At 40.3% G+C, this 23,443-nt stretch overlaps 4 protein-coding genes across 5 annotated transcripts in view; all 4 read left to right on the forward strand.

Annotated features, from left to right (window-relative positions):
• Positions 1-1,211: 1,211 nt before the first annotated feature.
• LOC146638834 (protocadherin gamma-A11-like) overlaps positions 1,212-23,443 on the forward strand; it is a 227,557-nt gene continuing 205,325 nt past the window's right edge. The window contains exon 1 of one of the 2 annotated variants that reach the window (XM_085362582.1): positions 1,212-3,629. In XM_085362582.1, coding sequence (XP_085218708.1) covers positions 1,248-3,629 — 2,382 coding nt within the window. In that variant the 5' untranslated portion in view covers positions 1,212-1,247. Of the gene's footprint in view, positions 3,630-11,574; positions 14,057-23,443 lie in introns of those variants that run through there. The other variant, XM_085362560.1, reaches the window with a different exon arrangement.
• On the forward strand, positions 6,936-9,491 carry LOC146638835 (protocadherin beta-15-like). The gene has a single exon (XM_085373799.1). The coding sequence runs from the start codon at positions 7,056-7,058 to the stop codon at positions 9,489-9,491; it is 2,436 nt and encodes an 811-aa protein (XP_085229925.1). The 5' UTR covers positions 6,936-7,055.
• Positions 15,627-18,026, forward strand: LOC146638836 (protocadherin gamma-A12-like). The gene has a single exon (XM_085373810.1). The coding sequence runs from the start codon at positions 15,627-15,629 to the stop codon at positions 18,024-18,026; it is 2,400 nt and encodes a 799-aa protein (XP_085229936.1).
• On the forward strand, positions 20,024-23,379 carry LOC146638837 (protocadherin gamma-A11-like). The gene is made up of 2 exons (XM_085373821.1): positions 20,024-22,375; positions 23,347-23,379. The coding sequence occupies exons 1-2, from the start codon at positions 20,027-20,029 to the stop codon at positions 23,377-23,379; spliced, it is 2,382 nt and encodes a 793-aa protein (XP_085229947.1). The 5' UTR covers positions 20,024-20,026.

Below are 23,443 nucleotides of genomic sequence, written 5' to 3' on the forward strand. Positions count from 1 at the left end.
TCCCCCCACTTCTCTTCATGTATGTGTTTCAGTTACCTGTCTCCAGGTTAGGGTCGCACCCTAATAAGTATTGGCAAGCGGAGGCGGAGTCCGCTAAAAGTTTCTCCATAGGAATAAAACAGTGTTTTCCTCCTAAAGCTGTAAATAACTTTAAACCTCTACCAAACTACCAAAACTCAAGCGGAACATTTTCTGTGACCTACCACTCATATACAAGGCTATGGACCCACATCTAGCCTTCACTGAAAAGTTAAAAAAGAGAAACAACACGGCTTAGACCAGGGAGTCACACAGCTCCAGGTTCACACAAGAGATCGACTAATTACCTGCACCTGCCCCAGCCCCGCCTCCCAGGGTCGGTTCCCAGACTCAGGTCACACCTCTCACACCTTTGTCAAGTTGCTTTCACGAATAGTGGAAGTGCAGGTCTTTGTTTAACTTTCTCCTCTTTCTTTTCTTTTCTTTTTTCAAATGTTGCAATTATTGACTTACATGTTCACATTTTTATTGGAACTGATCACAGAGGTAAAGTTCTTGAATATTATAAAACGTTGTGGCCGTTAAAATCTTCTTGCTTTTCCTTCTCGAGTCTCTGTTCTGATACAGAAATGTCAATTGAGATTAATGTTTAATTTAAATATTTCGAAAATTACTCAAGCATTTTTAGTAGCTTAAAAAACAAATAAAAATAAAACTATTTCTGTAGTTTGAAGCATTTTTAACGCTTTCCCGTCTACAAACATTTAATTGTTTTTCAAAAGTTATCATGTAAATCGTGGCCACACATTTTCGGTGAACACAGATATTTAAACTTTAATTTGTATCACATTTTGTATACAATAATGATCTAAACGTTCGCAGATATGAGTTTTCATCGGCAGCATTGCTCAGTATACAGCGACCTTTCGGATTAATGCAATTTTTATTTCTTTTTTTTATCTGTCTGCACACTTCAATATACACTTTTACTTTTAAATTAAGGTTCAACTTTCGTCCATAAACGCTTCCATGCGCCTTGTACAGGGCTGCTGCTCAATGCAATCTTTAAATTAGACTCACGATGTCGCTGTCCACCTTGCCTATCTTAAAATCCACACCTATTTGTCGAGGCAAAATGTGTTTTAATGTGCTGCAGTTGGTCATCGAAGGACACGCAGACGTGGTTTTAGATTGTGCTGATTTTGGCTTAAATAATATTTGTGTGTTTGTTGTATTCCTGCGCATTACAGAGGAAAGATATACATGTCATGATGGTTAACGCGACATTTGGAATACACACCCTTGTCGTTGCTTTACTCTTCTTTTGTTTGTATTTTGTCAGCGGGGATATAAGCTACTCTTTTACAGAGGAAATGCGACACGGGACTGTGATCGGAAATATCGCCAAAGACCTCGGCATCGACGCAAATACACTATCTCTTCGAAAGGCTCGTATTGATACTGAAGGAAGCGACAAACGATTCTGTGAAATAAACCTCCGTAACGGAGATCTGATTGTTGCCGAAAGGATTGACAGAGAGGGCCTGTGTGGAGACAAAGCATCCTGCGTTTTAAAACAAGAACTCATGTTGGAAAATCCATTAGAACTGCAGCGAATCAGCCTACATGTCCAGGATATAAATGACAACTCCCCACAGTTTGATAAGAATTTGATCCATATAGATATTAGAGAATCTGCGTCAAAAGGTGCTCGTTTTCCAATAGAAGAAGCGCACGATGCCGACATAGGTAAAAATTCAGTTCAATCATACAACCTACAGACGAATGAAAATTTTTTCCTTGGAGTTGGAACCAATTCTGTGGAACTTGTTCTTAACAAAGAGCTCGATCGTGAAACATTACAAGAAATTAATCTACTTCTGACCGCTTTAGATGGTGGTTCCCCTCAAAGATCAGGTACCGTGGTCATTCACATTACTGTTTTGGACGCTAATGATAACGTGCCAGTGTTTAGCCAGGCCGTTTATAAAGCCAGTCTGTCAGAAAACTCTCCCATGGGTACTGTTGTGCTGACAGTAAAAGCAATTGATGCAGATGATGGACTAAATGGAGAAGTTACATATGATTTTGGACACGTTTCAGAAGACGTTAAGTCAATATTTGCCATAGATTATAAAACAGGGGATATAAAATTGTCCGCCACAGTTGATTATGAAACAGTGAGATCGTTTGAGCTTCGCATAACTGCGAAAGATGGTTTAGGATTAACTTCCTATGCTAAAGTCATAATAGATGTTACTGATGTGAATGACAACCCACCTGTAATATATCTAAAGTCACTGTCGAACCCCATACCCGAACACTTGTCACCTGGTACAGAGGTGGGCATCATTAACGTGCAGGACAGAGATTCTGAGAATAACCGACAGGTCCGCTGCTCCATCCAGCAGGGTGTCCCCTTTAAGTTGGTTCCTTCTATTAAAAACTATTATTCTCTGGTGACCACAGGGCAACTAGACCGCGAATTAGTTTCCAATTACAACATTACAATCACTGCCACTGACGAGGGCTCTCCACCTCTGTCCTCTTCTAAAAGTGTTCAGTTATCTGTAGCTGACATCAACGACAACCCGCCTGTGTTTGATGAGCAGTCGTACAGCGCATATGTGAGTGAGAATAACAAACCTGGCTCCACTTTATGTTCCGTTAGTGCTCGAGACCCCGACTGGAGACAGAACGGTACAGTGGTTTATTCTCTGTTAGCTGGTGAGGTGAACGGTGCCCCGGTGTCCTCCTATCTGTCTGTGAACGGAGACACGGGTGTGATCCACGCTGTGAGGTCGTTTGATTATGAACAGTTCAAGAGCTTCAAAGTCCATGTGATGGCCAGAGACAACGGTTCTCCTCCTCTAAGCAGCAACGTGACCGTGAGTGTGTTCATCTCAGATCTGAATGACAACTCTCCTCAGATCCTCTACCCCTCCCCAGAGGGCAACTCCTTCATGACCGAGCTGGTCCCCAAAGCTGCACACGGAGGCTCTCTGGTGTCCAAAGTGATCGCGGTGGACGCGGACTCCGGACAGAACGCCTGGCTGTCCTATCAAATAGTCAAATCCACTGATCCGGGACTTTTTACAATTGGTGTCCACAGTGGAGAGATCAGGACACAGCGGGACATTTCTGAATCTGACAGCATGAAACAGAACCTTGTAGTGGCAGTGAAAGATAACGGACAGCCCTCTCTGTCTGCCACCTGTTCCATGTATTTACTTATTTCTGATAACTTGGCGGAGGTGCCAGAACTGAAAGACATCTCTCATAATGAGAACAATTCCAAACTGACCTTTTATCTGATCATTGCGCTGGTGTCTGTCTCCACGTTTTTTCTGACTTTCATCATCATCATCCTGGGTTTGAGGTTTTGTCGCAGGAGAAAGCCCAGACTGTTGTTTGATGGAGCAGTTGCCATCCCCAGCGGTTATCTCCCTCCTAATTACGCAGATGTTGATGGCACAGGAACTTTACGCAGCACTTACAATTATGACGCTTATCTAACCACAGGTTCAAGAACCAGTGACTTTAAGTTTGTGACATCATACAATGACAACACGCTGCCCGCTGACCAGACTCTGAAGAAAAGTCCATCAGACTTTGCTGATGTTTTTGGAGATTCTTTGGAGACTCTGGAGGTAGGAGGACATGTTTTTGAACTAGGCTCTTGTGTTCATGTCTTCCAGCCTTACTAATTCATATCAACTTTTTTCCACCACCAAATACCATATTAAATAACCAGTTTAATGGGGTAGTATGACACCAGGCAGATTATGCTCCTGAAATTTGCTTTTTAATTCAAAATGGACAAATTAATACCCCTAAACTGAGTTTGTGTTCTCTTAAAATCAAAAGAAAAATGTTAAGAGGACTATAAACGTTTCTGGAACATGCAGTTATAATTTCTTACGCTGTGTGGCTTCTGGCTGGATTATTTTATGCATAAGAACAATTAAATTTTAGTTGAAGAGGATAGGATATGGTTTCTATAGAGATTATATTCCATCTTCGATTAAATGTTAAGCATACTTATCTAAACACTTAACTGACTTTTCAGTGTTCTCTATGAACATCACACTGCTTGTTAAGTTGTCTGTTAAAGTTACTACTGAATGTAAATTGGATTCATAATTGCTTCATATGCACCTGAGACATGAGATTTGGTTGACTTTGGAGTTTGGATTTTTCATGTGTTACAACTGCAGTCTGCCGACCAGACTCTGAGGAAAAGTCCATCAGAGTTTGTAAATTATTTGGTTGATAACGGGATTCCCTAAAAGTAGGGCCCTGTTATGTTTTTGTCATTGATGACACATCTTTATACTTCACTATTGATCTGAACTCTCTGACTTTATACAACCATTTAGATGATCCTCTAGAATATTTTTCTGGAATCATTTCATGGTGTTTATTAATTTGATGTTTTGTATATCCTCTCTGCTCAGAAAGTTAAGAGGTTATGAGACAAGTTTTTAATATGCATCTACATTAGAGTCTTATTTGCAAGTGCAGGTTTCAAATACATATGAGAGAAATCATTCTTAAATTACTGAATATTTGATGTTGCAACATGTGTTTTTATAGCATAATGTTCTTAAGTAGATTCCTAGTACTGAGGCATTATTCCTAATCTTCACTATACTAAATCTATTTTCAAGGGTTAAGTTTTGTTAAGATTTTACAAATACAAGGTCTCTGTTGTTTTAAATAGGCTCTCCCTGTATTTATTTATTTGAAATCCACCCAGTTAAAAGCTATTTGTTTATGCTTTGATCATCCCTGAAGAAAAAAATAGCTCTTGATCCACAAAGTATGTTAGGTGTTGAGCTAGTTTTTCATTTCTTGGTTATATATGACATGTACATACAGCAACAGCCATTTCAAAATAGTGCTATTGTCCTCATTGATTTAGTCTGATAACCTAACTCACCATGCAGTGGTCATATAATTGAACTTAGGCTATACAATCAAATATTGTAGTAGCTTCAAAATGGCTTTCGAAGTCTTTTGTTTCCAGGCCAGTGGCCTTAATACTATCCCAGTATACTATTGCTATTGGCTGCATAAATACTCATAGCAAATATTTAGGGGTAGTTTTTATGCCTTGCCAATTTAAAATCTTTACATGCCAAAATTGGCTTTTGATGATTACTCAGTCATCCAGTATTCACTTTTGTAACAGCAGGTGCATAAAAGTTCTGACCTCTGAGGGTACAATGAGTTGGGTCAAAATGATGCCATTATCAGTGGTGTTACCTGACTTTGTGTAAAGTCTCAATTTTCACCCAAATGACTAATCACTGCAATGCAGATGAAGCTGAACTATCAGTGCATTAGTTTTTCATAGTTTTATGCTACAAATAAAGTGCAATAATTGTATTCCTCTATATTTTTCTCTATTCTGTAACCTCTAACTAAGAGAACAAATTAAAAACAACAAATGCATAATTCCAGTATCAGCATGCAATACTTTAAGAATGCACAGTCTTGTCTGGTGGTTGGAGAACTATAAGACAATGCAAACTGCTAAATAATATAATTTCAAATCACATGCTGAAAGTTAATCCCTGTTGGAATTCTCAATAGCAGCTTTTCCTTTTCTACTCAGTGACCAACCCTGACATTCAGACCACTGAATAGCACTGGTGCTGTTAAATAATACTTTGATGTTGTGAAACGTTTATTTTTTTATACATATAAACTGGTAAGTTATGATGTTACACCAAAATCTTGCATAGGAAGGTTTTCATCATTAACAGCACAGGGGGAAAAAAAAACAAACATACAAAATTCTTAACTCATCCCAGACCTGCAGACATTATTTTACTGTCTAATGCTTGGTGTTTTTACATTAGGTTATTACCAGACATTGAGTGAGACAATCTTTGTTTACTAAGAAAAGAAGATACTTAAATTATTACAAGATAATCTCTCTTGGTAATTTAAGATTTACAAAAAATAAGGATGTATTTCTCTAACTTGTCGGTCTTTTATTTTTTGAATACACATGGCAACAGCTTTAGTTCATTCCTACCTGCTTGAATTTAGAAGTGGATGTAAGAGTTAATACCCGCACAAATCATAAACTTTATGTGAGATATTTGTTTCTCTAAGGCATTACCTTATTCCGATGGTAATAGTGGAAAGTCATTGTTCTTTGTCGAGATATTTTAGCTTGTTTGTTAAATAAATTCAATGAAACAAGTTATATGGAACATCCTTGAGCTACTAAATTTGATTCTGCTGTATATTATCCAAGGGTATCACTTATAATATTTGTTTTTGGCATTTTTGAATCAAATGTCTTATGTTTCTATACACAAAATTGATTAAAAAATAAAAAAAAGTGAGGCATTGATTGAATAAGTAAAGCAGTTTACATTAGGGCAATATTTGTGGTTCCCTTTTATTAATTTCTCAGGAACTTATTTTATGTCTGATGTAGAAATGGATACTAGAGGTCTTCCTTGAAGTGTACTTGAGAGATGGTTGATAATGAATATAGTATATTGCCACTATTCCTTAAGGTCTTTGATTTTGGCTCATGTGCACACAAGTTGCTTTCTATAGATTTAGTAACAGCCCTTGCAGATGGATTAGTATCGGTTTGAATTTGTAAGCAACTATAGCTCTTACTTGTCTTTTGCAGGATTACACATGGATTTGTTTAACATATGGTTTATTATTTCATTGAAAGGCGCACCACAGGTGGAAAAGGAAAAAAGAAGAAATCAGTATGAATGACCAAATAACACCGAAGTCTAGATTGTCATTATTTATATTGATTAATAAGGGCGTTATAACTCGAAGCTGGCCTCTTGTTTGGGTTTGCAGTGCTATAATTTAACGAAACTCTTGGTGTCACTGTGCACCAACAAAGACAGGAGGTCTCTATTCTTCATCTATTCTTTTCTGCCATTGCGAAGCCTTATTTTGGTGTAGCGTGTCTAGGTTGAGGGCATTACAAAAGGCAAACGCTGGGATTATTTAGAATATTCAAAAAGAGCACTATTTTTGATCACTTTCAAGGAATTTTCCAGGAAAGGATTAAACCTTATTCGATCATGGGAAGTGCAGTATACGGAAGATTGGCTATGGATTGCTATTGTGTGGTTTTCCTTTTCGTGGCCTTGCATTTCGCCCATGGAGACGTGAGCTACACTATCGCAGAGGAGATGAAAGGCGGATTTGTGATAGGGAATATCGCCAAAGATCTGGGTCTTGGGATGGCGACTCTTTCCTCGCGTAAAGCCCGCATTGACACAGACAGAGACGATAAAAGGTATTGTGACATTAATCTGAGCACCGGAGATTTGACTGTCAGTGACAGGATCGACAGGGAAAGTCTTTGTGGTAAAAAAGCCAGCTGCGTTTTAAAAGAGGAGCTTGTGCTGGAAAACCCTTTAGAGCTTCATCGCATCAGTATTCATGTGCAAGATATAAATGATAACGCGCCAGAGTTTAGTGAGGATCTGATTTCACTTGAAATAACAGAATCGGCAGACAAAGGAGCGAGATTTTTACTTACGGAAGCCCGCGATGCCGACATAGGCACAAATGCTGTCCAACGTTACAATTTACAAAACAATGAGCATTTCACCATTAATGTAAATACAGATGTTAGTGGGAGGAAACATTCCGAATTGGTTTTGTTAAAAGAACTAGACCGAGAAAAAGAGAAAGGGCTGAAATTAGTGCTTACAGCTGTAGATGGTGGATCTCCTCAGAGATCAGGTACTGCGATTATTCACATCACTGTGCTGGATGCTAATGATAACGCCCCAGTGTTCAGCCAGGCCGTTTATGAAGCCAGTGTGCCTGAAAACTCTCTTTTAGATACCGTAGTTGTTACAGTGAGCGCAACCGATGCAGACACTGGCCCAAATGGTGATATTACATATAACTTCGATCATGTCTCTGATGAACATGTATCTTTGTTTTCACTGAATCATAAGACAGGAGAGATAAAAGTTATCGGGTCACTTGATTATGAAACGGAGAGTTCAATAGAGCTGCGAGTAAGAGCAAAGGACGGACCGGGTCTTACCTCTTATTGTACAGTAGTTATAGATATAACTGATGTCAATGACAACCCACCAGCCATCAATTTGAAATCATTAACTAACCCTATACACGAGAACGTCCCACCTGGTACAGAGGTGGGCATCATTAACGTGCAGGACAGAGATTCTGAGAATAACCGACAGGTCCGCTGCTCCATCCAGCAGGGTGTCCCCTTTAAGTTGGTTCCGTCTATTAAAAACTATTATTCTCTGGTGACCACAGGGCAACTGGACCGCGAATTAGTGTCCGATTACAACATTACAATCACTGCCACTGACGAGGGCTCTCCACCTCTGTCCTCTTCTAAAAGTGTTCAGTTATCTGTAGCTGACATCAACGACAACCCACCTGTGTTTGAGGAACAGTCGTACAGCGCATATGTGAGTGAGAATAACAAACCGGGCTCCACTTTATGTTCCGTTAGTGCTCGAGACCCCGACTGGAGACAGAACGGTACAGTGGTTTATTCTCTGTTAGCTGGTGAGGTGAACGGTGCCCCGGTGTCCTCCTATCTGTCTGTGAACGGAGACACGGGTGTGATCCACGCTGTGAGGTCGTTTGATTATGAACAGTTCAGGAATTTCAAAGTCCACGTGATGGCCAGAGACAATGGTTCTCCTCCTCTCAGCAGCAACGTGACCGTGCGTGTGTTCATCTCAGATGTGAATGACAACTCTCCTCAGATCCTGTACCCCTCCCCAGAGGGCAACTCCTTCATGACCGAGCTGGTCCCCAAAGCTGCACACGGAGGCTCTCTGGTGTCCAAAGTGATCGCGGTGGACGCAGACTCCGGACAGAACGCTTGGTTGTCCTATCATATAGTCAAATCCACTGATCCGGGACTTTTTACTATTGGTGTCCACAGCGGAGAGATCAGGACACAGCGGGACATTTCTGAATCTGACAGCATGAAACAGAACCTTGTAGTGGCAGTGAAAGATAACGGACAGCCCTCTCTGTCTGCCACCTGTTCCATGTATTTACTTATTTCTGATAACTTGGCTGAGGTGCCAGAACTGAAGGATCTGTCTTTTAATGAGAGCAATTCCAAACTGACCTCTTATCTGATCATCGCGCTGGTGTCTGTGTCCACGTTTTTTCTGACTTTTATCATCATCATCCTGGGTTTGAGGTTTTGTCGCAGGAGAAAGCCCAGACTGTTGTTTGATGGAGCAGTTGCCATCCCCAGTGGTTATCTTCCTCCTAATTACACAGATGTTGATGGCACAGGAACTTTACGCAGCACTTACAATTATGACGCGTACCTAACCACAGGTTCAAGAACCAGTGACTTTAAGTTTGTGACATCATACAATGACAACACGCTGCCTGCTGACCAGACTCTGAAGAAAAGTCCATCAGACTTTACAGATGTGTTTGGAGATGGCGATATGTCTCCTAAGGTAGGAAGATATCGCATGTCCTATTTTCAATAACTGTACAGCTTGTAAATATTGGTTAATTTCAAAGCGTTTGGAGGCTGTGATACTTCTGCCAATTAAGGAAATTGAATATTTTCTTTTTTCTTTTTGATAAAACACTCATACTGAGCAGGTTTTTTTCGCACGTGGTTCTTAAACTTTGCTTTTAAATAAGAAACAGACCGCTGTACAAGTAAAAAATAGATACTTTCACTTGATGTTAATCCTCTGTTTCTTGATATGATCGTGTTTTTTCTTGTTAGTTTTTAATCTTGTACTTGTACCTTGATTTTCTTAACACTTACATGGTGTGGTGTTATGTTCTTGAGAGTTACGGTCTGTCCATCATAACGTATTCAATAGAAGAGTTAAAAAAGTGAACTCTTTACTTGACAGGTTTCTGAGTATGTGTATGATAGTATTAAAGTGAATAGTATTAAATGAAAAGTTTGGTTTGGCATTCTTTGTTCATTTTGCTCAAAGGCCAAACAAAAGATTCCCTTGGGCAGTTAAGCTGTTAAGGGTTTCTTAGAGGAAAGATCCCAAAAATGCTCTAATGTTCTTACTTATCACCTTCAGTATTAAACAGATTATCACACGTGCCTATGTCCTCTGTTGTCATCACATATCATCTTAGATCTCCTGCAGGACATTTAGTATATTTTAGACAGTTCCATCACAACAATAAATAAAAGAATAACTTTTGTAAAATATGTGTTTTCTGACAACAGAACAATTCTACAAACCTGTCTAATGAATGGCAGGTTTCGTTGAACTTATACTGTTGGTACATGTTGACTCAAGAGCTTTGAAACACAGTCTATGGTGTCTTGTTTTATTGTTTATTTGTTTATTTAATTGGCCAAAAGTATCTGTGTTTCAATTAAAGTTAGCCAGCGTGGGTCAGAGTTGTAATACTTTTCTTGTTCTTCTGTTCGAGAGGCAGAGAGGCGGTTGGAATTGCTGTTTTTCCACTTTGCGATGAGTTTATCAGTTGCCCTTGTCTGTGTCTTTGGAGCCGACATGCAGCTGGTACTCTGTGTCTCTGTCCTTGGTGCTGAGCAGGCCTAGTCCATGCTATCCTTGGTGCTGAACCTTTTGTTTCCTCTTGTGACGTATTTTCATGGGGAATGCGCTGCTATGCTGCTATGTTTTATGTATAACTTTTTAATTATTTTTTTAATTTTTAGGCTACAGTTTAACAGTTTCATTTGTTTTTATGGAGACGTGTGTTCCATTTTCCTAACAAGATTTTGCTATGACATCACATCTATTCCTAAGTATGATTAAAAATAAGGAAAAGTAGAATCACAAGTGTAACCGGATAAAAATGTTTGTGGTCACATAGTGACAATTCACGTTATACATGACTATCGGTAGCGAATTGTACATATTTATAGAAGTTGTTTCTTCATGAAAGAAGTAGTAATATCCCTCCTTTATCTTAAATCTCGTGGTAACTGAGGTAATGCTTGTATTGACATATTTTACTGAAACACTGAAAGCACTGGTTTGGTTCTTTGTTATTTTCTGTTATTATTCATTGCATATTTTTAGTGAACTAATGTTTCTTTAATGGTCTTCGTATAAGTTAAGGGCAGGGTTTTTGTGCGTCTCAAGACAAAATTCTAAAAGTTATCCAGACTATTTAGGGAGACTTAAACAGGAAAACCAAGACTGACTTTCAAGCAACGGCAAAATGTTAAAAATGCAGCCAAAATGTAAATGATGCGTGGAAAAATATACGAAGCATTTTGTGTGTTTTCAAAGTTTTGATTCGGATGAGAGATAATGCAATTTAATGGAGCCTTTAAACATCAATGAAAAAAAAGTCACATAAAGAGTAGTGAAGAAAAAATTACAGAATCCTGCCTTCATACAGCTGTGTTTGAATACCCGCGTTGAAATGTTTCTGTTAAAGTATAAAAGAGAAATGATATCTTCACGGATCAAGCAAAAACGTTTTCTCCAAAACTGTTATGTGCTATTTATGCTCAGGGTGTCACTATAGACCAGCAAAGCAGGAGAATTTCAACCTACTTTGCACACCACCCATCAGTGGGTTCGACCATTCTATTTTCTGCAGTCTACAATACCAGCGACAAAAAATAGAAATATACTGATCCAGTGACTTGTTTTTAAAGATTTAAATTAACGTGTTTTAACTTCTGTAGTGCTGTCATAGGATGGCGCACAGACAGCGTGTTTGTCAAAGCCTTTGCTTTTTTTTCCTCTTTGATATAATCCAATACGCACACGGAGATCTGAGCTATTCTGCACATGAGGAGCTGAAGCGCGGATCTGTTATTGGAAATATCGCTAAAGATCTCGGGCTGGATCTGGGTCGGCTATCTGCTCGAAAACCTCGTGTTGACTTGGAAGGAAGCGAAAGACAGTATTGTGGAATAAACCAGAGAAGCGGAGAGTTTTTCGTTGCGGAGAGAATAGACCGAGAGGAGCACTGTGGAGAAAGGCCTTCGTGTGTTCTCAAATTCGACTTGCTGTTAGAGAATCCGCTGGAGCTGCACCGGTTGTCCCTGCAGGTGCAGGACATAAACGACAATGCGCCAATCTTTCCGAAAGATATTATAAAGCTGGAAATTACAGAATCAGCGGACAAAGGAGCCAGGTATCGCATTAATGCAGCACAAGATGCAGATGTAGGTCAAAATTCTGTTCAAAGCTACATTTTACAAGAAAACGCTCACTTTGTGTTCAGCATTCAGACGACAAGTTCTGGCAGTAAATACGGTGAGCTGGTTTTAGATACGGAGTTAGACCGAGAGGAGCAGCAGGAAATGAAATTACTGCTCACAGCCATGGATGGTGGATCCCCTCAGAGATCAGGGACAGTGGTCATACACGTAATTGTTCTTGATGCTAATGATAACGCCCCCGTGTTCACAGAGGCCGTATATAGAGCCAGTATACCGGAAAACTCACCACTGAAAACCCCAGTTATCAGAGTAAACGCATCAGATGCAGATGAGGGAGTTAATGGAGAGGTTACATATGAATTTAGTCGACTTTCTGATAAATTACAAAAGCTTTTTTCGCTTGATCCCAAAACTGGAGAAATTCTTGTTACAGGTGAAATCGACTATGAAGAGGGGTCGAAATACGAAGTAATTGTTGAAGTCAAAGACGGTTATGGCCTTTCTTCAGAAGCAAAAGTTATTATTGATATTACTGATGTGAACGACAATGCACCATTTATAAATCTGAAATCATTGTCTAATCCCATACCTGAGAACGCCCCACCTGGTACAGAGGTGGGCATCATTAACGTGCAGGACAGAGATTCGGAGAATAACCGACAGGTCCGCTGCTCCATCCAGCAGGGTGTCCCCTTTAAGTTGGTTCCTTCTATTAAAAACTATTATTCTCTGGTCACCACAGGACAACTGGACCGTGAACTTCTGTCTGATTACAACATTACAATAACTGCCACTGACGAGGGCTCTCCACCTCTGTCCTCTTCTAAAAGTGTTCAGTTATCTGTAGCTGACATCAACGACAACCCACCTGTGTTTGAGGAACAGTCGTACAGCGCATATGTGAGTGAGAATAACAAACCGGGCTCCACTTTATGTTCCGTTAGTGCTCGAGACCCCGACTGGAGACAGAACGGTACAGTGGTTTATTCTCTGTTAGCTGGTGAGGTGAACGGTGCCCCGGTGTCATCTTATCTGTCTGTGAACGGAGACACGGGTGTGATCCACGCTGTGAGGTCGTTTGATTATGAACAGTTCAGGAGCTTCAAAGTCCACGTGATGGCCAGAGACAATGGTTCTCCTCCTCTAAGCAGCAACGTGACCGTGAGTGTGTTCATCTCAGATGTGAATGACAACTCTCCTCAGATCCTGTACCCCTCCCCGGGGGGCAACTCCTTCATGACCGAGCTGGTCCCCAAAGTTGCACACGGAGGCTCTCTGGTGTCCAAAGTGATCGCGGTGGACGCAGACTCCGGACAGAACGCCTGGCTGTCCTATCAAATAGTCAAATCCACTGATCCGGGACTTTTTACTATTGGTGTCCACAGCGGAGAGATCAGGACACAGCGGGACATTTCTGAATCTGACAGCATGAAACAGAACCTTGTAGTGGCAGTGAAAGATAACGGACAGCCCTCTCTGTCTGCCACCTGTTCCATGTATTTACTTATTTCTGATAACTTGGCTGAGGTGCCAGAACTGAAGGATCTTTCTTATAATGAGAGCAATTCCAAACTGACCTCTTATCTGATCATCGCACTGGTGTCTGTGTCCACCTTTTTCCTGACTTTCATCATCATCATCCTGGGTTTGAGGTTTTGTCGCAGGAGAAAGCCCAGACTGTTGTTTGATGGAGCAGTTGCCATCCCCAGTGGTTATCTCCCTCCTAATTACGCAGATGTTGATGGCACAGGAACTTTACGCAGCACTTACAATTATGACGCGTACCTAACCACAGGTTCAAGAACCAGTGACTTTAAGTTTGTGACATCGTACAATGACAACACGCTGCCTGCTGACCAGACTCTGAAGAAAAGTCTGTCAGACTTTGGTGATGTATTCGGCGACTGCAATCCTTCACCAGAGGTAGGAACAGGCGTTTTATATTCCTTGTCTGCCTTCATGACAGTCTTGCAGCGATGCAGAAAGTACTTTTATGAACACAATCAATCTATTTTTCTTGGACTTGTCTTTTTTAAATATTTATTTTAAGTAACATATCACATGCCAGAGTAAACAAAAATACCTTGGGTAAGTTGCGTTAGCAGTTTGGGCACGCTTCACTGTGTCTTTCACGTGTTCTAAATTTGCGTGGTGTGATAGTTCATTACTAATTAATTATATACTTTATTATTTTAATTCTCTTCAGTAAAACTGTTTAGCTTATTGCGTTTTCTCTGGTTTAAACTTTTGAGCACTATACCCGCTTCTTCATCCTGTCTCTGACCTTGTTGCTGAACAAACTGAACTGGCTGCGCGTGGTATTAATATTCAGGAAAAATTTTCTGGATTTTTAGATTTGTTTTCCATTTTGAAAACACTTTAGATTACAGTGAAGTTATTTCTCACCAACACATATGTGCCTCATTTATTGTGTTGCAGTTTGTCTTTTAAATAAATTACCTGTTATTATTAGGAAAACAGATCATATTATTGGAGTGACTAAAGTAAAATGGTTATCGGCGGCCTAGTGTTTAAGCGTCTGTAACTGAAGTATTACATGTCTATTTTGTTTTCTACGCCGTTAACAGCGCTTTTCTGAATGTTTATAATTGTCTGTTAGTATTTAAGATTCCTCAGGAATCATAATGTAAACATCTCTTTTACCTTTTTATACGGAGTGAAACATAAACACCAAAATAGCCCTCGTTTAGGTCAGTTTGTAATGTATCATTCATTTTAATTATCTGTTAGGACATAGTCGTGGCCGTCGGTGATATCGGTTAGACATTTTCTTTAACTTGTCATTGGAAATTTATTGGAACTTTTTTTTTTTGGGGGGGGGGGGGGGGGGGGGGGAGGCAAGAAAAATAGTTGCAAGACATAGAGAGAGAGAGAAAGTGTTAAAGAGGGTTGGAGAGTTTTTTACTTCGATGTGATTTTGAAATGCCTTACATTAAAACTAGAGGAAATGATCTGCTGAAGATGTTGTATCGCACGTCAAAGTTTTCTATGATTATCGCATTCTTTAGGAGGACCACCTTAGAGAGACATTATTTTCAAAACCTTGTAACACATGATATGAGCATCGCCGTTGAATTAAACATATAGCACAAAATAAATAAATAAATAACAAAGTAAAATAAAAAAATAGCGCATTATTACACTTTCTTACGATTTTATTAAAGTTTACTTTTGAACAACCACTTCGTCAAACAACAACGAAAACAACAACAACAAAAGAAAACCAACAGAAAAGGCACTTAAAAATACTTTCTGATATTATTATATATCCTTTGCACTCACGGTGTCACTATACACCAGCTATGGACTTAGTGTTGGATCTATGTTGCACACCACCCATCAGAACGAGCACCCTGCTTTATCTAGTCATCAACAGCATCGACAGTTGCTTGAAATGCTCATATACTGATCTAGGGACGTATTTCTTAAGGGTTCAAATAGCGTGTTTTAAACTGTGTAGTGCTTTCTGAGGATGATGCAGAGCCGAAGTCTTTGTCAAAGCCTCAGTTTTGTGTTTTTCTTTGTTATGGCGCAATACGCAAACGGAGATCTGAGCTATTCCGTACAAGAGGAGCTGAAACGCGGATCTGTTATTGGAAATATCGCTAAAGATCTCGGGCTGGATCTGGGTCGACTGTCTGCTCGAAAACCTCGTGTTGACTTGGAAGGAAGCGAAAGACAGTATTGTGGAATAAACCAGAGAAGCGGAGATTTATTCGTTGCGGAGAGAATAGACCGAGAGGAGCACTGTGGAGAAAGGCCTTCGTGTGTTCTTAAATTCGACTTGCTGTTAGAGAATCCGCTGGAGCTGCACCGGTTGTCCCTGCAGGTGCAGGACATAAACGACAATGCGCCAATCTTTCCGAAGGATATATTAAAGCTAGAAATTGGAGAATCAGCGGCCAAAGGAGCCAGGTATCGCATTAATAGAGCACATGACGCAGATATAGGTCAAAATTCTGTTCAAAACTACATTTTACAAGAAAACGCTCACTTTGTGTTCAGCATTCAGACGACAAGTTCTGGCAGTAAATACGGTGAGCTGGTTTTAGATACGGAGTTAGACCGAGAAGAGAAGCAGGAAATGAAATTACTGCTCACAGCCATGGATGGTGGCTCCCCTCAGAGATCAGGGACAGTGGTCATACACGTAATTGTTCTTGATGCTAATGATAACGCCCCCGTGTTCACAGAAGCCGTATATAGAGCCAGTATACCTGAAAACTCACCACTGAAAACCCCAGTTATCAGAGTAAACGCATCAGATGCAGATGAGAGCGTTAATGGAGAGGTTACATATGAATTTAGTCGACCTTCTGATAAATTAGAAAAGATTTTTTCGCTTGATCCCAAAACTGGAGAAATTCTTGTGACAGGTGATATCGATTATGAAGAGGGGTCGAAATACGAAATGCTTGTTGAAGCCAAAGACGGTTATGGCCTTTCTTCAGAAGCGAAAGTTGTTATTGATATCACTGATGTGAACGACAATGCACCAGTTATAAATCTGAAATCACTATCTAACCCCATACCCGAGAGCGCGTCACCTGGTACAGAGGTGGGCATCATTAACGTGCAGGACAGAGATTCGGAGAATAACCGACAGGTCCGCTGCTCCATCCAGCAGGGTGTCCCCTTTAAGTTGGTTCCTTCTATTAAAAACTATTATTCTCTGGTGACTACGGGACAACTGGACCGTGAACTACTGTCTGATTACAACATTACAATCACTGCCACTGACCAGGGCTCTCCTCCGCTGTCCTCTTCTAAAAGTGTTCAGTTATCTGTAGCTGACATCAACGACAACCCACCTGTGTTTGAGGAACAGTCGTACAGCGCATATGTGAGTGAGAATAACAAACCGGGCTCCACCTTATGTTCCGTTAGTGCTCGAGACCCCGACTGGAGACAGAACGGTACAGTGGTTTATTCTCTGTTAGCTGGTGAGGTGAACGGTGCCCCGGTGTCCTCCTATCTGTCTGTGAACGGAGACACGGGTGTGATCCACGCTGTGAGGTCGTTTGATTATGAACAGTTCAGGAGTTTTAAAGTCCACGTGATGGCCAGAGACAACGGTTCTCCTCCTCTCAGCAGCAACGTGACTGTGAGTGTGTTCATCTCAGATGTGAATGACAACTCTCCTCAGATCCTGTACCCTTCCCCGGAGGGCAACTCCTTCATGACCGAGCTGGTCCCCAAAGCTGCACACGGAGGCTCTCTGGTGTCCAAAGTGATCGCGGTGGACGCGGACTCCGGACAGAACGCCTGGCTGTCCTATCAAATAGTCAAATCCACTGATCCGGGACTTTTTACTATTGGTGTCCACAGCGGAGAGATCAGGACACAGCGGGACATTACTGAATCTGACAGCACGAAACAGAACCTTGTAGTGGCAGTGAAAGATAACGGACAGCCCTCTCTGTCTGCCACCTGTTCCATGTATTTACTTATTTCTGATAACTTGGCTGAGATGCCAGAACTGAAGGATCTGTCTTATAATGAGAGCAATTCCAAACTGACCTCTTATCTGATCATCGCACTGGTGTCTGTGTCCACGTTTTTCCTGACTTTCATCATCATCATTCTGGGTTTGAGGTTTTGTCGCAGGAGAAAGCCCAGACTGTTGTTTGATGGAGCAGTTGCCATCCCCAGCGGTTATCTCCCTCCTAATTACGCAGATGTTGATGGCACAGGAACTTTACGCAGCACTTACAATTATGACGCGTACCTAACCACAGGTTCAAGAACCAGTGATTTTAAGTTTGTGACATCATACAATGACAACACGCTGCCTGCTGACCAGACTCTGAAGAAAAGTCCATCAGACTTTGCTGATGTATTCGGGGACTGCGATACTGCCCCTGAGGTATGATGCATAATTATTCCTTTTAAAGTAGTTCCAATGATACAGCCACGCTTTTCTCAATCTTGTTATTTGCCATTCAAGTTTTATTTTGGTGTTTACTTTGAGACCTTCGAGGACTGTGCGTTGAAAATTCGCATTGCTGACTCAATTTTTCCGATTTTCTTTCACATTTCAACTTTTTTATTCACTTATTTGATAGTGTTCACGTGGAAGAAATTCATGGCGTTTATATTATTTTTAAATTAATTTCTGTTGCCATACAGGTTAAGTTTGAATAGAGAATGTCTTTTGTGTCTCTCTTACTCTATCCATGGTGCTGAAGTTTTTGGTTTGTTTGTTTGATATTAGTAGACATTGAGCATAACTGATTTTTATACACAAGTCTTTGTGCACCTTCAACAAGAAGACTGAATGTCTTTGTTTGCTTCGGTGTAGTATAGCTTCGTTTATCTGTGATTTTGTTAAAGAAATTGCCTCCCTCCAGTGAGTGTTTCTTTTAATAGTGGCCAGTTCTACATTTCATGATGATTTCCTAATTATTTATTTTCTTCGCGCATGTCGTTCCTATGTATGTTACGCGATAATTGAAATACCAGAAAGACCCTCCCCACATACATCATGCCCTTTGCGCTGTATAAATTAACGTTTCAACCAAAAGTTTTGTCTTACAGAACTTGAAATTTTTTTAATGCTATTAAATAACCTTATGACTTCAAATTTCACTGACAGCCAGCCGGTACCTTAAATGAAGAAACTTCCAGTCAGCATATGAATTTCACAAATGCACTGTAATTTTTGGTTAAACTAAACATCTTATGTGATGCATTTACTGTATCCACGCGGCTAGTGAAATGGTCTCTTTGCTTAGACTTGATAAAGATTATTGATCAGTCTGTCTTTTAATTATGTCTAGCATCAGCATTAAATCGGTTCGTAGTTTCACCACATGTAAACCATCAGAAAAACACAGTGCGCTGTTAGAAAAACCGCAACAGCTTAAACATTTTATTCATCAGGACATATTGAAGCAATCAAAGAAAATACTTTTTTCTCCGCACAAATGTATGACTGATAGCTTCCACGCTGTTAAAATGCTTGCTGAACAATAATTATTTAAAAGAAATTTGTCTTTAACTGCAGTGTTTTAGCAGAGTAAAAACTTCAGTGTGCAAAATATAAAGTCAGGATTTACAGTCTAAAAAACAGAATAATTCAGGAAGTTTGCTTTAAAAGAAAAATGCTTACGTTTTATTTTTGACATTTTTCACCTCTGCAAGGATAAAAGTGTTGTTGTTTTAAATAATGTAACTGTTACAGGCTATACATGAATGTATTCAATACAGCTTTTTCTCAGTTTTACTTAATATATTTTTTTAAACAGGACGGTGGAAATGTAAAACAGGAAAGTGCATTAAAAATGAAAATAAGAATCACAGTTTCATTAGTGAGAGAGAGTCATGACATCATGGAATATAGGTTTGGCACTTCATACAATATTTATAATTTAAATGCTCCAGCTTATAGTTTTTTGTGGAATGACTTGAAATATAAAATTAATTTGAAAACATGAAGCTCTTGAAGGAAAAATGGTTTAGTTTGGTGTTGACCTACCCTGCTAGCAGTTGTATATAATTATCTGGCGAACTTAATTTATCTCTTTGTTCTCACAAAGTTTTTGTAGATTCGACTGGCAATTTTCAATGAATGTGTCTCTGTTTGAAATTAAATCATATTGTTGTGTTGTTATACCTAGAGAAATACTCATGGTGTCAGTGTGTACCAGCAAACGAGAGACTGCAATAATACCCCACCCTTCACTATCTACGACTTTCAACCTCGAATCTGTAGTTGCAGTTGTTTTTCGCAAAACGTTGGGTGATTTTTTCGCTTATGGAAGGAAATTGGTCATTGTAGATCTTACTATACAAAACTGCTAGCAAAATTAGTTTTTTTCCGCAGTAGCAATGGGATACAGCGTATATGCGCTGCACTGCGGCCTTGCTTATATGTATATTATCTTCGGGACCGTGAGTGGAGACGTGAGCTATTCTATGCCAGAGGAGCTAAAACGTGGATCTATAATTGGAAATATCGCTAAGGATCTGGGACTTGATTTGGGCAGACTGTCCGCTCGAAAGCCTCGTATAGATACAGAGGATAGCGGTGTCAAGTACTGCAGCGTAAATCTCAATACTGGCGAGTTAATTGTACAAGAAAGGATCGACCGAGAGGGGCTTTGTGCGAAAAAGGCGTCGTGTGTTCTGAAACAGGAGCTAGTGCTGGAAAATCCTTTAGAACTGCACCGCATTCATATCCGCGTTCAAGACATCAACGATAACTCACCACAGTTTAAGGAGGAGTCACTTAAGATTGAAATACAGGAGTCAGCGGATAAAGGCGAACGTTTTCTTGTCGGAGAAGCTCACGACGCGGACATCGGAGAAAATGCTGTTCAGGGCTATTCACTTCAGCAGAATGATCATTTCAAACTAAATGTGAACACAAAGGCGAGTGGTCGTAAATACTGTGAACTAGTCTTAGACAAAGAACTAGACAGGGAAGACAAAAAAGAGATTGTGCTGTTACTTACCGCCTTCGATGGAGGCTCTCCACAGAGATCGGGCACTGTGGTCATACACGTCACTGTACTGGATGCTAATGATAATGTACCAGTCTTTGGTCAGAATGTCTATACAGCAAGTCTGCCTGAAAACTCTCCTCTGGAAGCATTAGTAATCACAGTGAGTGCCAATGATCCAGATGAAGGTTTAAATAGCGAAATTACTTATGGATTTGATCATGTTTCAGATGAAAACAGCGATGTGTTTTCATTAAACCCCAGAACTGGAGAAGTGAGAGTAGCTGGAGCAATTGATTACGAGAAAGTATCATCATATGAAATGCAGATAAGCGCTAAAGATGGATTAGGGTTAGTTTCATATTCAACATTAAGTATTGAAGTCACTGACGTGAACGACAATGCACCAGTAATACATCTTAAGTCAATGTCTAACCCCATACCCGAGAACGCCCCATCTGGTACAGAGGTGGGCATCATTAACGTGCAGGACAGAGACGCTGAGAATAACCGACAGGTCCGCTGCTCCATCCAGCAGGGTGTCCCCTTTAAGTTGGTTCCGTCTATTAAAAACTATTATTCTCTGGTGACCACAGGACAACTGGACCGCGAACTAGTGTCTGATTACAACATTACAATCACTGCCACTGACGAGGGCTCTCCACCTCTGTCCTCTTCTAAAAGTGTTCAGTTATCTGTAGCTGACATCAACGACAACCCACCTGTGTTTGATGAGCAGTCGTACAGCGCATATGTGAGTGAGAATAACAAACCGGGCTCCACTTTATGTTCCGTTAGTGCTCGAGACCCCGACTGGAGACAGAACGGTACAGTGGTTTATTCTCTGTTAGCTGGTGAGGTGAACGGTGCCCCGGTGTCCTCCTATCTGTCTGTGAACGGAGACACGGGTGTGATCCACGCTGTGAGGTCGTTTGATTATGAACAGTTCAGGAGTTTTAAAGTCCACGTGATGGCCAGAGACAACGGTTCTCCTCCTCTAAGCAGCAACGTGACCGTGAGTGTGTTCATCTCAGATGTGAATGACAACTCTCCTCAGATCCTGTACCCCTCCCCAGAGGGCAACTCCTTCATGACCGAGCTGGTCCCCAAAGCTGCACACGGAGGCTCTCTGGTGTCCAAAGTGATCGCGGTGGACGCGGACTCCGGACAGAACGCCTGGCTGTCCTATCAAATAGTCAAATCCACTGATCCGGGACTTTTTACCATTGGTGTCCACAGCGGAGAGATCAGGACACAGCGGGACATTTCTGAATCTGACAGCATGAAACAGAACCTTGTAGTGGCAGTGAAAGATAACGGACAGCCCTCTCTGTCTGCCACCTGTTCCATGTATTTACTTATTTCTGATAACTTGGCTGAGGTGCCAGAATTGAAGGATCTGTCTTATAATGAGAGCAATTCCAAACTGACCTCTTATCTGATCATCGCGCTGGTGTCTGTGTCCACGTTTTTTCTGACTTTTATCATCATCATCCTGGGTTTGAGGTTTTGTCGCAGGAGAAAGCCCAGACTGTTGTTTGATGGAGCAGTTGCAATCCCCAGCGGTTATCTTCCTCCTAATTACGCAGATGTTGATGGCACAGGAACTTTACGCAGCACTTACAATTATGACGCGTACCTGACCACAGGTTCAAGAACCAGTGACTTTAAGTTTGTGACATCATACAATGACAACACGCTGCCTGCTGACCAGACTCTGAAGAAAAGTCCATCAGACTTTGTCGATGTGTTTGGGGACAGCGATGGTTCTCCTGAGGTAGGATCATTTCATTGTCACCAAAAATATCTTTTCGTCGTCCCAAAAATAAACTTGAATGATTCTGTAACCTCATTTGATTTACTTTGTTGCTTTTGTTCATTAGTGATGTAAGCATCTTGCAATTTCATTATTTTTTTTTCTCTGTCCTTGGTTCTGAACTGCGTTTTTGCGCTGTTCCTGGAATCGTTTTATGTGAATTTTAAGTCAATTTTTTCTTCTTTTTTTTTCCCTGATTCATTTTTTAATACAGTTCCAAATTTGAGGGACCACCGATTTGGTTTGTCCAAAGTTGCGTTGTTTCTGGTTTGTGTAGTAGTATAAACAACTTCTTATTTACATCATTCTTGTCTGTCCTTGGTCCTGAACTCGGCTTGACATTTTAATGCTCTTCTAAAGATAGTTTTTTGTTTTGTGCTTTTTTCTTCTCTTTACCTTTCTTTCTTTCTTTGTTTTAGAAACACTGTCACCGTTATAGCACACCCAAATACAATATTTTTAGTATTTAGGTGTGATAATAATTTTCGCATAAATAAGGATTTCTAATTGATAATAAAGCTGTTCCTTCTACGTTTGTGTTGGCCATTAAAAATGTCATTCTTTTTTCATTTTTCTTTAATTGTTACTGAAAAGAAGAAGGTATGGACATGTCTCTATTGCTCATGTTCTAAATGAACGTGATAAAGAGCGCACATTCTATTACTCTTTGTTCTAACTGTCTTACATTTTAAATTTTTACATATTTCATTTAAAGAAATCTTCTTTCAGTCATAATTGTTCTTATGAATCCTTTACGTTAAGTTCTCAGCGTTGATAAAAATCGGCCCTTCAACGGTCTTTCAAAATTCTTGCAGCAGTGTTCATAGTCACTTTGTCGTTTTGTTTCGTTTTCTATTCGTTGTATCAATTTTAAAATGGTTACTAATCCTTCTGAAAGCGCACTGTGTGGATCACCGTTTGTTCACCCTCAGTTAATTGGACGAATACATCTGAGCCTTTTTTGACCCTCTCTATCTATTACAATGAGAATCCCAGAACTCTTCAGAAATACAAAACGATTTCACAGCA

Source organism: Diplotaxodon limnothrissa, linkage group LG2 (assembly GCF_057381915.1).
Source record: "Diplotaxodon limnothrissa isolate DT_005_m linkage group LG2, D_limnothrissa_male_GT1.1, whole genome shotgun sequence".
Classification (NCBI taxonomy): domain Eukaryota; kingdom Metazoa; phylum Chordata; class Actinopteri; order Cichliformes; family Cichlidae; genus Diplotaxodon; species Diplotaxodon limnothrissa.

Bases quoted from the DNA above. Each gene is read 5' to 3' on its own strand.
- LOC146638835 (XM_085373799.1), top strand. From the start codon at position 7,056: ATGGGAAGTGCAGTATACGGAAGATTGGCTATGGATTGCTATTGTGTG.
- LOC146638836 (XM_085373810.1), top strand. From the start codon at position 15,627: ATGATGCAGAGCCGAAGTCTTTGTCAAAGCCTCAGTTTTGTGTTTTTC.
- LOC146638837 (XM_085373821.1), top strand. From the start codon at position 20,027: ATGTATATTATCTTCGGGACCGTGAGTGGAGACGTGAGCTATTCTATG. The intron at 22,376-23,346 runs GTAGGATCATTT...GTTCACCCTCAG, and splicing joins ACAGCGATGGTTCTCCTGAG to TTAATTGGACGAATACATCT.